Raw genomic sequence first — 14,474 nt, 5'->3', positions numbered from 1 at the left:
CAAGAATGGTTGGGGCAGAGAGGCCCCTCGGGGTGACTAAATTATCCACTTCCTCATCCAGAGTGGAGGAAAGTTAACTGCCAGTCACTCTGTTATGACTTATCTTGAAAGAACTCTCACCAACCAGGAAACAGAAAGGTTATCAAGTACTGATGTCTTTAGTTCTTCAATAAGATTCTCAGAAATCATTGTATTCCTGGAAGAAAAAGTTCAGTCACCTAGCTCTCAACAACTGGGGTTTGAGGAACATTTGCTTTCACCATTTAGACAAACTAGTAAAGGGAGGGAGGAAAAACCCTGTAAGTGGTGTTGTTCTAAGTTGCAGTGTGCCTTCCATACCTATTGCTTGGTTGGTATAGTTTGCCTCGGTGCCATCCCAGTGAACAGACAGCAGATTAGGTTCACTGCTGTTGCTTTGTTGTGCTCATCTCAGGCACAAGTGATTGTTCTTGGTAGTGATTTAGCCTGGGCACCATGGAAACTCAAGCTCAGAGCTGCACCAAAGCTTGGTGATCACTGGTCCAACTCTCCCATTTTAACAAACATCCTTGGCTCATAGTAAAAACTCAATCAGATGTCTTCTGTATTAGAAGAGTTTGGCTGGTTTCTCTTCATTTAATTAAAGCTTCCTTGCATAATATTTTCTAATGGTCATAGAGGGGTTTCAAAGTGATTAAAACATAGTTTCAATCTTCAAAGAATTTAGGACTAGGGCTCCCTATTTTCTTCATAGCATAAAGACCCTTTTGTCAAAAAAAGCAGTAGTTCTTTCAATGTCCATTGTTTATGAATACATATTTTTAAATATATTCATATTTTTTAAATATTAATATGAATTTGGTGACGTTCCTAAATGAATTTGTAATTTGCTAATTTCAAGGGTTTCCACAGAAGTCTGGAAAATAGTGGCACAGGCATGTATGAGATTTAGTTTTCACTCTGCCTGCAGACCGCATTTGAAAATACATAGGGAAATTGTAGAGAGATTAAAATAGCTACTCTCACCAATTGGGAATCACTGACTTGCAGAATCGTCTTGGTGTCTGACAATTTAAAACGTAAGGCATAACAAGTTAGAAGTGAGTGGTTGGATGGATATTAATAATTGTACAAGTTCAAAGAAGAGGAGCTTGCTGTGGTCTGAGGTAGCCAGGCATGGTTCTTAAGAGGTGAAGCCCTTGAGCTTGAAAATCAAAGTTGAAGAGGCTTGCCCATATATAAAATTTAAGAATAAAGCATTTAAAAGCCCCTGAGAGTCTGCTTTTGAAGCAGACAGCCTTAAATGTATCAAGTAAAGAACAAGTACCAAGTTGAGAATGAGAAAAGTCCATGTTCCAATGAGTAACTTGGGCAAGTCACTTAGTGTACTCAACAGTTTTCTCCTGGATAACATAGGCCTCGCCTGTCCCAAATATTTCACAGGAGATTTGGTAAAACCAAATAATGCAAGGTAAATAAGGGGCTCCATTTTGTAAGTTATAACTTTACCAAGTAATATTATTTTGAAAGCCCAGAAGTTATTTAACATGCCAGTGAGACTGAGCAGGCTCTTGTGTTGATAGGACTCTTCTGCAAGAAACATGATTCTAATAGAAACAAAACAGATTGATTGCAAGAATGTCCTAGGAGAAGTAAGAAACATATGATGGGACACACAGAATCAAAATAATCTGAAGATCCAGGCTCAGAAAAAATAAAAATCAGAAAAAAGACTTCAGGGCATTGGAGTATCGATAGCAGGAATTGCTTGATGGCCTCATATTTTCCTTTGCCTTCCTCGAGCCTTACATCCAATTCAAAGTCCCATAGTGGAAGAGTCTAGGGGACAGGGCATGTAGACTCATAGTGCCATGGAGATTAGGAACCAGGAAGATAAGGTAATTTCCCAAAAGGAAGTCAAAGGGTTGTTATGTTAAAAAGGAGCAAAGGAAGGTGGGTAGACAGAAAACAAAGATCCAACAGGAACAATTTCTAAAGATCACACATGCATTTACTTAACCACATTTCTTGACCAACTTGATATCCAGTTGTGAAAAAATAGTGGTGAATAAGCAAAAGAAATGGGCATGTTCCAGCTACTAGAATGTACGCCAGACCAACTGCTTCACCGTGGCCTTGCCAGTGGCCCTGGGCAGCAGTGAGTTTGTTCTATGTGGGTCACAGATCTGCAAGGAGGGCCTCCACCCAGGGAGTTATTACACCTGGCCCTTGGCCCACTTCCTTTGGTTTCAAATGTACCGTCACTGACACACCTGAGCAAGACTGGGAACCTTGAATTGTTTTATGGCTGCAGGATTTAGTTTGAGCCATAGCCTCTCTCTTCTGTCTGATTTTGTGTTCCTTTCCCCCATGACCCCCATATATCACAAGTATTCAATAAATGCTTAAATTCATAAACAAATGAAAGGGAGACCAGGCTAGCCCAGGTTGGGATCCCGGACTTCGAAGACATTTTTTTTTTATCAGCCGAGCCAAAGACTTTCCAGAAAAAAGTGACTTCACTCCTACAAATCAAAGTTAATATTACAACTGAGACTTCCCTTAATTTTGTAGATCAGTCTTTACAGTGATGTCTGCATTGTTTCTTCTCATCCATCACCATTAAAGATACACCTTCCTAAAGTTACCCTCTCCAGTACTAACCTCACCTCAACAAATCTTCATGGTGCGCCTCTTAAATGAGGTCTTCTGGGAGCTGCCACTAATCTTTCATCTGTGCTTCCAAATAACACTGGGGCCAAGACAGCAGACACTTTTAAGAGTCAGCCAAGCTAAGAATAAAACACTGTCATCCTGCTCTCCTAGCTGAATAACACTGGGAAGACATAGATTCTCTCTAAGCTTTAGTTTCTTTATTTGTTAAGAAAAAATAAATAAAAGATGGACCAGGGATTTAGCTCAGTGGTTCCACTGCTTGCTTTGCAAGCATAAGGTCCTGAGTTAGATCCCTGGTACCTAAATAAAGAAAGAAAGAAAAAAAGAAAAGAAAAGAGCATATACTTGGTAGAGTCCATCATGAGAATTAAAGGAAGTACTTTGCATAAAATACGTAGATGGCTCATGATATACACTAGGTGCTCAGTAAGAGCCACAACAGTGATGAAAACGAGAGAAAGAGGAAGAGGAATACAGGTATGATGACGATGATTGGCTTTCTATTCCAATTATATGAGTTGCAATCCCAGCTCTGCTACTCACCCATTGTGAGATAATCGTTTGCTTCAGGCTCTATTTGTACACGTGTCCAAACTTAAAGTAACTGTGAGAATGTACTGTCAGTTGCCCGGTCCACATTAAGTGCCCAAGACAGGTAGGTCTACCCTCATGAGAGGCAGAGGCATATACTCTTCTCTGTGTGACATTTTCTCCCTGTACCTTGACTACAGCCAGTACCTTAGATGAAAGACTGAATCAAAAAGGAAAAGTTAATAATTTGAGCTTCATTCATACACTAAGAAAAACTAGGATGGTAAGAGGAGTCCTGCCCCTCTCAAAAGGGAATCACAGTTCCTGAACAAGGTTAAAATAAGGGTTCTGGCAGATTCTGTGCAGTTTGGCAGCTCCTCCATCCTCAGGTTGTATCTCAACAGCTCCTCGGGAGTGAGCAGCCACAGACCCTTAAAGGCTAGGGGGGCCTCCGTGGTGGGTTTTGCAGCCAGCAGGACCATGTGCCTTTCTGAGCAGTCTATCTTAGAAAGGGAAGTGCCAGCCCAGGGACTAGGTAGCTAGGAGGAATAAGGTCACCTCTCCATGCAGAGGGAAGCCTGGCAGGGGGCCCTTGCCAGTGCCTGAGAGGAAGTACACTCAGAGATCCCCCTCAGGGCACCGAGAGAGTCCAGCTTCATCATTGCTGAGGATCCACAGGGACCACAGGGACAGAGAGTCACTGCGGAAGGGTCATTAGCTCTGAGGCCCCGCTGTCACTCATCTCCGAAATGAGTCTGGGTTTTGAAACCAGCCAGGAGCTGAGTGGTGCAGATCAGGAGTGAAGCACACAGTTTCATCAGGGGAGGGAAGCAGCTGACAGATTACAGCATGATTTGTCATCATCTCAGAACTTGGCAAGTGTTTGTCCCTGAAGGAATCGATACCTGGAGGGGAAAGGGCCATATTTTTAGAAACTCCTGGATGGGTAATTTATTTTGAGAGAGTGAAGAGTTTATGCTGGTTCCCCTACGATATATTTGCACAGAGACCAAAAATGCTGTCATTTCTTTGGGTCATTTGGCCCCTTTGAACAAGGGGACCTTGCATCTCAGCAATAATGTTCAATCCCTGAGCTAAAGGCTCCACTCAAGAAACCATTTCCAATCCACCTTTATACATGTGTTACACATTTTAGAACTTTCACACACAGATTCTCTCTCCTGAGGCACAAATGAGGCCATGTACCGGGCCAGTTAAAAAAAAAAAAAAAAACAGGTCTGCAGTAAGACTTGGATGCAGATCCCAGCCTCAGCATGAGGTGGACAGGCTGTCTACCCTTCTGAATTAGTTCCTTGCTCTAAAGAAGGGTAAGTGAAGCTCCTGTTGCATAGACTAATTGGAAACTTTGAAAAGAAATAACATGCATAAAGTTAGCAGCACAGGGTCCAGCCGAAATAAGCGTCCAGTAAGTGCCATTTATTTGGGCTCCTGTTTTTACAACAGTTTTATAACAGCAAAATAAAATGAAACACTAAATACTCGATAGTGAAGTGGTTAAAGGAAATACAGTGCATTCATATAGTAGGTTTCTATTCAAGTGTTAATGTCTTTAAATCAATGTAAATATGTTGAAGATACAGGAACACATTTTTGAAATGCACAAATGTGCATATAAATACATAAATAACCACATGAGGGATAGATCTTTTAAACCCTGACCTAGTGTACAGAAGTGTATCCGATGTGGCCATCTCTAGATAGGCCGTTCACAGTCCCTTTCTTTGGATTCTGTGTTGCTCGGGACCCTCTAGGTCCATGTGGCTGTTTAAATTAAAATTAAGTTTGAAAACCAATTCCTGGGTCACACTACCATCCTCCAGGGCTCAGAGCCTCATGTGACCCCAGGCAGTGCAGACTCACAACCTGACCGTGGTGGCAGCGAGTTCTACTGGACAGCACAGGCCAGGGGCTCAGAGCCACGTGTGCCAGAGAAGCAGGTCCAGCCCACATCCGACTTCTCATTCCTTCTCATTCGCATCTGCTTTCTCCTCCCCAGTGCGGATTTAACTCTTTTCTTCTGACACGTTACAGCTACTACAGGGTGGCAACACAGGGATTACCTCACTCACCACGGTTCTAATGGTGATGAGCTCGCTGACGATCCTATTAAGACCAGATCCCTCTGACTTAATAACCTCACAGTCCTCTCTCCCACAGGAGGGACGGTTCCAGCCGGAGCATTTCCACAACACTATTGTGTGTGAAAAACCCAACAACCACTTCAACAAATTTAAGGGTTACCTGTAAGTATTGAATACCCCTTCAGTCTTAGTACATATGACCTGTGCAGCTGGAAAGTGTGTCTTCTTGAAATGGCCAGATAAGCACCTAGGTCCTGAGGGAGCTTCTTTTTATTATAAAGAAGAACTAGAGGGATCTAAGATAGGAAATATTTTCTTTTTCATTTTCAGTTCTGAGTGACTGTTGATCATTTGCCCAGGTAAAGTGCAATAGTGGTTTATTTAGAACTTCGGTGGAATAGCATCAAAATTAAGGCCGTGCTGTGATTCAGGAGAGGAAAATGTTGTAACTAAGATGGATCTTAGGAAAGACACTGTACTGATTTGGGGGACTCAGTGTTTTGGGCTTGAATCAAGAGTGTTTCCAATCTTAAGCCGTGTGAGCTTGGGTAAAATGATTAACTCCTCCGTTGCCACATCTGTAAAACGCAGATCATTAATAGATTCTTCTTTTCTAAGATTTATGTTTACCACTTGCAAAGCCCTTAGCAGAGTGACTGGCAAACAATAGATGTTAAATAAATGGCAGCCTCTATAACTGCAATTCTTGTTATTCATCTTTGGTTCAGCCTGAGAATTTTAATTGAAATTCCCTCGACACATCATCAGACTATTGGCCTTTCTGCAAAATAAGAGCAATGATAGCAGGTATGAATAAATGCGCTTCTCCGGTGTTTTCGTAGTTCTTAGGATGTTCACAGAACATCATCTCCTGCAGACTTCACGACGGCCCAGGGAAGCGGGATGTGATCACCACTTTCAGACAGGGATCGGGGATGTAACACTTCAAGGTGCATCCAGACTCACGCAGTAGATGCAGGACAAAGTCAGGACTTCGATGTGAACCTTTTGACTCCAAGCCCAAAGTGTTTGCCACTGCCCTGGTTTACAGAGCTCGGCCATATTCTGGCAATTTCCTAGCGACAGGGCCCAGGAGGAGATTTGAGAAGACTCATGGGCATGCAGGTGGCTCTGTTCTCTTCCACCTACAAGTTCTTTTGCCATATGGGATATCAGAAGGAGAAATCTCAGCAGGCAAAGAACAATATAAGAGAAAGAGTAGTCTATTTTTGGTGCTGGGAACTGAACCTAGGGGTTCCCACGCACATGTTCTACCATTGAGCTACGTTTCAGCTGAGCAGCCGTAGCTTTTAAAGGCAGATTAGTTTGAAATGCTCACAGGAAACAGATGGAGATTCGCAGTACAGGGCAGGAGCTGGAAAAGAGGAAGACCTTATTGCAGGCACCTGGCCAGGTAGAACTGGCAAGAAATGTACCCCTGTGTCCAAGGCTTCTGGAGTTGTTTCCTAAGCCATGTGACTTGAGCCATCCTTCTTATTGGTTCAGAGGACAACTTCATTGCTGGGTTCCTGTTGTGACCCTTTCTCCTTCCAGGGCCTTCTGTTAGCAGCGAGCTTTTCTCAGCTGTTAACCTGGACTGCTGTCCACCTTCCTCAGATTTCAGGACAGAGCTGCCTCAGCTCCCTTCAGTCAATACCCCCTTTTCCTGAGCCTCATAGGTGAACCCTGAAAATGCAACTGGTTGGCCAATCCATGGGTGATGGAGAATTTTTCCATGTGATCCCACGTCCCTGCCATGCCAGCAAGGAGAATGCCCCAGGCCCGGCAGCCAAAGACCATCTATACTCTTTCTTGAGTAAACCCACTGGTCTGATGCATTGGATTCCCAGAAGCTTGGGAGGGTCACCTTCCAGAGTCCCCTGTACCTGCACAGGTTGCCTCAAAGACAAACAACTTGTAATGACCTGGTTGAAGTATTAGCAGTGTCAGATTTGAAAATGCAAGTTTTAAACAAACAACTATGCGTAGAACAGTGGTTCCCCACCAAGGGACATCTCTCTTTTCCCCAGCCAGGGGACAACTAGTAATGACTGGGCCACTGTGAGTTGTCACAACTGAGGAGGGGGACAATTGGGATCTTGTAGGTAGAGGTGAGAGACGTTGCTCAACTTCCTACAAAACACTAGACAGCCCCACAACAAAAATCATCCTGCTTAAAATGTTAATGGTGCCAAACTGAGAATTGCCACTCTGCAGTCTGTTCAGTAGAACATCCCTGGAAACAAAGAGCACCAAATAGTGGTTCTTCAAATCACAAGCTACGGACAGTGACACAGTCAAGATTTACCAGCCGGGCATGGTGGTGCACACCTATAATACCAGCTCTCAGGAGGCAGAGGCAGGAGGATTGCCATACATTTGAGGCCAGCCTGAACTACATAACAAGGCCCTGTCTCAAAAAAGAAAAAAAATTCCCAGCCCACCATTCAGTCCACAGCCAGGCTCCTCCTTGGTAAAGAAAGGGGCAATCGGGGTCACATAAGCCGTTCTTGGACCACTTTTGTGATTTTTAGCATATTTGTCAAAATCTATACTTTTATCTACTGAACTTTTATTTGGCTTGTTTTTATTAAATTTATTTCAAAAGGGAAATTCCTATCACTGGCCTTACAGGAAACCAGTATCACTTGCCACTTGTGGGCAGTCATAGTGCAAAATGTGTACAATGAAATCAGAAGGGTTATTGTTGTGATTCCAGTAATTAGTCTCCAAAGCCCCTTCTTTATTAAAAAGTAGAACAGAAAAGTAGTAGAAAAGGGTTGACAGTGTTACAACAGGAAACAAGGGCCTTCTCCTTCATAGATTCAGAGTTGAAAATGGAACGACTCTGGGATTCAGTACCACATAATGGGGAAGAGCCAGGGCAGTAGAAACACTATAGAGCTGGTGTCTGTGATCTAGGTCCCCTCATCCCAGGAGACTGCACATGCTAGGTGTGTGCCCCCAGAAAAGGCTCACAGCTTCTCGGAACTTCTGCTGTTTCATAAGTAAGGCCAATCTCCTGCCTTTCCAGAGCCATGAAAGGTCACATAAAGTCATGTGAATGAATACTGTTTATAAACACAATGAGGAAATACTAAACATTAAAAGGTATATTGGGTGATATCAGAGGACGCTGGGCCCGGACTTCCTAGGCCTGACTCCCTATGTCGGCACTTACTGGCTCTATGAACTTGCCTGTTTTCTTATCTGTAAGGTGGGTAAGATAACATGGCCTAGTTTAAAAGGTTGTTCTGAGGCTTCATGGAGTTAATTCATGGAAAAGACTTCAACCAGATGTAGAGAAATGAAATGTTGGGCCATAAGGAGAAACAGCTTTCAGGGTTCAGATTATTGGTCTACTTTCCCTAGTATTTGTTATAAATTGTATTTAAACTAGTTGGAAATCCCAAAGGAAAGCCATCATCACAGAACAAGAGCCAGAACCCAAGAAATGAATGCATTCAGTTGGCTCAGGTGGTCTGTAGTGTAAGGTGCAAAGGGAAAGCACTCCCTGGGGCGGAGGAAGAAACTTCACCTCCTCGTTAGTAAATTAGGTAGAAGGCCACTGCTGGTCTCCTGTGAGGACTGAGCAAGTAAAGGACAGTGTAGGAGGGAAAGTGAGTGAGAGTGAGGTACAGCAGAAGGACGCGCTTGTCCTCGCCTTGTGTCACCCACCTCACCTGCCTCCCGGCATGAGAAGCAGGACCATCCGCCATTGACCACGAACTTCGACGCTCACTTGTGTAAGTCCGGTCCCCAGCAGCTGGGTAAGAACATGGGAACACTGCCTAAAGGGAACATAGACCAGGATCCACTTCCTCACCCTTTGCTCCTACCGTCCATTTGAGTGTGAGAACCAAAGCTGAGACTTTTCAGCAGAGTTCTGTCTCCCATGTGGGTAAAACGATTTCCTCAGGGTGGACGAGCCCCTCCTAATAGCGCAGTACCTTCTGGAAGGAACGAAGCAATGTAGTTGAACACAAAGGAGATGAGATTCACAGTTACTGTTGCTCTTCTGAGAAGAGGGAAGACGGGGAGTGCGTTTGCTCACCTGCTTAAATTCTGTGACACTATTCGGTGACCGCATGGAGAGGCTACCAAACCACTCCTGTCTTTTATTCGTCCTCTCCAGGGAGCACCCTGACCAAACGAGGACTGGATTTGGCAGTGAGAGTCTTCTGCTTCGAGGCTGCACCATCAGAAACACCGAGGTGGCTGTTGGCATTGTCATCTACACAGGTACTTGTCTGGGAAGCCTCTTATGTCCAGAGTTTTCTTAATGCCCCTCCCTCCCCCCTGTTCTGCGAATCCATGTTCAGTCGGGGGAACACACAGCAGCTCGCAGGGTAAGATCCATGGAAATTCCTATTTCTCAGCTAAGCAGACTGAGGAACAGCAACTTGTTCCCTCCACTAGATGGTGGGTGAGCATCGTTCCTCTGAGGTGCACGTGGAGAGGGATTCACGCTCGTTCGCCTCCGTTGTCTTGTGACCATGAGGAAGGTTGGAGAGGAGCTCCTCTGGCCTGCAGAGAAACCTCCCCAAACATTGCCTTACTTGTGCAGTGAGAGGAACATCTGTGTCTCCACCAAACGCATCCATGAGGACCAAATAAACCGACGCACAGAGGGCACACAGCGCTGTCTAGTGAAGGGAGAGCTTGGATCACATCCAGGGCTTTGCACGTGCTTGCACGTCTCTACCAGAGCCACATCCCCAGCCCCACTTTTGTGCTTTTAACTGTTATTCTATAGCCCCAGATACAGTGGCTGTATTAGCCCGCTGTTCACGACTGCACTGATGTAGTCCAGGCTGCTAATTTGGTAAAGAGCAGAGACTTCCTTAACTCACAGCCTGGGAGGTGTGGGACATGGTACTGGCCTTGCCTCAGCTTTGAAGAGGACTCTTGGCTGTGGGAAGGAACAACCACACTACCAAACTTCACTCCAGGATACATTGGGATCCCATGGTGCACCCACAAAGGACCCCGGGACTTCGTGCTAGGTCCCACCTCTTAAAGGTCCACCTTCCAGCACCAGCACATCAAAGAAAGCCCAAGCTCCCAAAACATGAACTTTCAGGGAATGACAACATCCAGAACATGGCAGGGGCCTTCCCTCTTTGCTTTGGAACCTGAAATCTCTGTTAAAGGCAAAGAGGAATCCCCAAGTGGGTGGTGGGAGTGGCATATGAGGGGACACATTTGGGGACAGTAGTAGCCAGTCCCTGGGTGGCCCAGGGTAAAATCCAGTCTTGTTCTGCATGTTTTTGTGCTTGTTGGTCAAACTTTCCATGCAAAAGGGACCCCCTGTTCCTGCCCTATCAGAGTGTGAAGTTCAAACAAGATGATCTGTGAAAAGGCCTGAACACAATGCCTAGAATGAACTATGTGCTCAAAAAAAAAAAAAATGTGAGTGACATTGTGAGCTGGAAGATGTTTCACAGCAAGGGTCTGTCTTGCAAAATAAGCCTCATTCCTCTCCCAAGTTGTGAAAATCGAAAATTTCTCCAGGCATTGCCCACTGTCCACTGGGAAGTAGAGTCACTCCCGGTTGAGGACATCCGGCCCAGTTACCTTCCCTCCCTTGGTATGGTCCATGAACTCAGTAGGAGTCAGAGGCCCAGAGGGGCCCCATTGAGCTTTCCAGAAGGAAGGGATTCAGTGTGAGCTTTGTGCTCCTCACAACAAACAGCTGTAGAGACCTCCCTGTGTGCTGGGGGCAAAGCCACTGTGCATCAGTTCACTCTCACACCCTAAATGCACAGCCGTTTTCTCTCGTTCGGCAGGTGAGAAGTTACACAAGTGAGGTCTCGTGTCTCCTGAGATGAACTCTCTGTAACCCAATGCCACGTACATTATCTGCCGAGCTGAGTCCTGTCTGATTCTGCCACACTGCCTCACCTCTGAGCCCACCTCTGGCCAGCCCAGAGGACTCGGAAGGTGAGCAGCAGGTCCAGGACCCGTGTACAGGTCGACCTGCAGGCAGGAAGAGAATCGAGCCTCTGTCTGGTGCTCACTGTGTTGCTGGCGAGAAGTCCTCCCGAGCACAGCAACTTGAGTCTAATTTAGTAAGTGTGGAGTCTGTTCACTCCTACTGTTTTGTTGATGCTTTAAATCCACACGGCAGCCAGCTAAACAGCATTAATGCCAATTGCTTCTGGAGCTGATACATCAGCCTTCTTTAATTCTGCACCAAAAATATGTGACTAGCATTTCTCCATTTGACTGCTGAGAAATACAGTGTGGTAATTAAAATTTGGCCCCAAAGGAGAGGTTGTGTCTGAAGACAGTGTCTGTCTGACAGTGTCCTAGGTCTTAGCTGTGTGGCCTTGGGCATCATGAGTTGGCAGATGGAGAAATAGACTAGGAATCGGAATCTTGGCTTCCCACCACAACTGATGTCATTTTCTTCTTTCCTTTTGGGCAGGTCCCTTCCACTCTCTGACCCTCAGTTTCCATAATTAGAAAAGGGGATGAGAGGAAGATATCGATAGTATTAAAACTCTTTATCTCATCTTTGAACAAAATTTGAAGCAGATTTCCAAGATAGGCAGGGATAGTAGTAGGGTGAGGACATTTAGTTTCTACTGTTCTTACACAGGAAGCACCAAACCCTTAAGCACAACCAAGGAAATAACCATAGAAATTAATGACTCCAACCACTGTCCTACCACAGGATCTTTGCACATATAGTTCCCCTCAAAAGAAAACCTGAATTCCCTATTTTCTCTCAAAGGCCATGAGACAAAAGCCATGCTGAACAACAGTGGCCCCCGGTACAAACGCAGCAAAATTGAGCGGCGTATGAACATGGACATCTTCTTCTGCATCGGAATCCTCTTCCTCATGTGTCTCAGCGGAGCCATAGGTATGGAATGTTCTGGGAAAAGAAAACAATGTGGTAATCCTGTGTTTCTCTAGACAAGTTACTTTATTCTCTGAGCTTCGGCTTCTTCATCTATAAAATGGGGCTGATAAAAAAGTAATTGGGGCCAGGCACAGTGGAGCACGCCTGTAATCCCAGCACTTGAGAGGCTGAGGCAGGAGGATCACTGTGAGTTCAAGACCAGCCTAGGCTACACAGTGAGTTTCAGGGCAGTCTTAGCTACATGGTGAGACCCTGTCTCAAAAAACAAACAAACAAATAAAGTGATGGGACCCCATGGAAGGAAACTGCAAGTAAAACCTCCTCAAAGTAATATATGCTCTTTAAATATTAGGAAGTTTATCTGTCAGTCTTCTGTTCAAGAAATGCAGAAACCAGGGACACTGTGAGTATGGGGGGACTGCAAAACGAGCAGGCTAGAGCAAGGACTGGATAACACAGGTTTTTCTACTCTACAAGGGATCACAGATTGGTACCATCTTAGTTTCCTATTACTGTTGTAAAAAATTAACACAAACTGAGTGGCTCAAAGCAGCACAAATTTCCAGGCTACTCTTGGAGGTTGAGGTGGGAGGATTACAAGTTTGAGCCCAGCCTGGGCAACTTAGTCATTTAATAAGGCCCTGTCTCAAAAAAATAAAAAGTCTGTAGCTCAGTGTGAAAACTCTGAGTTCAACTCCCAGGACCTCAAAAACAAAAACAAAAACACACACACACACACACACACACACACACACACACACATTTATCCAGGAACAGCTCTGGAAGACGTCCAAAATCCATTTCTCTGGGTTAAGATTAAAATATCAGCAAGTTTGTTTCCTTCTAGAGGCTCTGAGAGAAGAAGAATCTATTCTTTGTATTCCTGTTGCCCACATCCCTTCTCCTTGTCTGTAGCCGCGTTCCCTTCTCTCCTGAGGATACTTGTAATCACAATCCCCGAACCCACTGAATGACCCAGGATGGCCTCTTCATCTCTCATCCCCTCTGTCACGTCTGCAGGGTCTCGCTCGGCAGCATATTCACAGGGCCCTGGAATTAGCAAGTGTCTGCTGGAGGAGGTATTACCTAACCTCCCACGGAAACTACAGGAGCCTTTCTTGAAGAGGCAGCTGTTCTGGCTGAGTCCCCTAAGGAGAAGGCATTCACTGGTGGAGGTAGATGGTAGAGGCAAGTTTAAGGGCAAGATGGGACAAGCATCTGTGGGGGAGAGAAAGAGGTCATTCTTCACTTCAGGGATGGCAGAAGCAAAACACAAAGGTAGGAAGGAGAAGCATGCTACACAGAAGAGTAGTTGGTTATTTGGTGTGGCAAGAGCAAGGCCTAGAACGGAGACCTAATCCAAGCCGGGATGTGGCCAAGTTCCAGAAGTATGGACATACTGATCCGGAGTCACTGAAGTTGATCCTCAGAATGAAGGGGGCAAGCGTCCTCTGTGAAGCTCTTATACCTCTCCCCTAGGGCATAAATGTGAGGACGGTTCACAGGCTGCTAATGGAGACCGCAAAAACTGCTAGGGTGGATCAAGAGGAGGAACTCAGGCTGAGCCCCCCACCCTGTGAGCAGCCTTAGAATCACAACATCCCTGTTTTTAGCAAGATCGTGTCCAAAAGACAGCATAGCCCTGGGTAGTGCAGCCGCAGAGAGGACACAGTGGGACTTAGTCTCAAGGGGGGCCTGGAGTTTCTGCTTAAACCAGACAAGTGTCACAGTACTTCCCATGAGGGTGGCCCGCAGGTGTGCAGAGAGCACCCCGAGTGGGTGGCAGCAGGCCCCAAGAAGGCAGTCGCCATGCTCCACCCCCGCAGGGCCACTCTGTGCCCACAGAGCCACCTCAGAACTGCTGCCCCTGCCTTGGGACAGGTTCTTCCAGGCCATGTCAAAGCTGAAAGGACAACTGAGATCCTCTCACTGGGTCTCCAGAGAAGGAAAGTTAATGATTAAAAGGCCACAGAGAGAGAGAAGGCAGAGACAGCCCAGGTGAGCCTGGCAGATTTCCCAAAACAGTAACAGGAGAGAGTTCACGGAGGACGGGGTCAGAGTTCTCATCAAGAGTAACAGCTTATATACCAAGAAGGATTCTGCTGGTGTCTCGCTGAAGCCCAGGCCTGGAGGATGGGAAAGCTCTCCAGAGAGAGCCAGCAGCATCCAGGGCTCCTTATCCAAGTCTGATTTCCTAAGGGTGGTGTTTCTTCTTTCTTTGCCCCGGATGCCCTCCTTGGGCCTTTCTCACCCTCTGCCCAGCACCTACACAACCTCCAGACCTCTCAAGTCCTCCCCCTCCCGCTCCCCCTCCC

At 45.7% G+C, this 14,474-nt stretch overlaps 1 protein-coding gene across 4 annotated transcripts in view; it reads left to right on the top strand.

Moving 5' to 3' along the window:
• Positions 1 to 14,474, top strand: part of Atp10b (ATPase phospholipid transporting 10B (putative)) — a 301,108-nt gene that overhangs the window by 224,945 nt on the left and 61,689 nt on the right. For all 4 annotated transcript variants that reach the window (XM_010622252.2, XM_010622251.2, XM_033761616.1 and 1 more), the window contains 3 exons: positions 5,365 to 5,450; positions 9,424 to 9,530; positions 12,028 to 12,159. In XM_010622252.2, coding sequence (XP_010620554.1) covers positions 5,365 to 5,450; positions 9,424 to 9,530; positions 12,028 to 12,159 — 325 coding nt within the window. The remainder of the gene's footprint in view (positions 1 to 5,364; positions 5,451 to 9,423; positions 9,531 to 12,027; positions 12,160 to 14,474) is intronic.

Source organism: Fukomys damarensis, unplaced genomic scaffold (genome assembly GCF_012274545.1).
Source record: "Fukomys damarensis isolate Sample0158 unplaced genomic scaffold, DMR_v1.0_HiC HiC_scaffold_9, whole genome shotgun sequence".
In the NCBI taxonomy this organism is placed as follows: Eukaryota; Metazoa; Chordata; class Mammalia; order Rodentia; family Bathyergidae; genus Fukomys; species Fukomys damarensis.
This window is presented reverse-complemented; position numbering and strand designations above follow the sequence as displayed.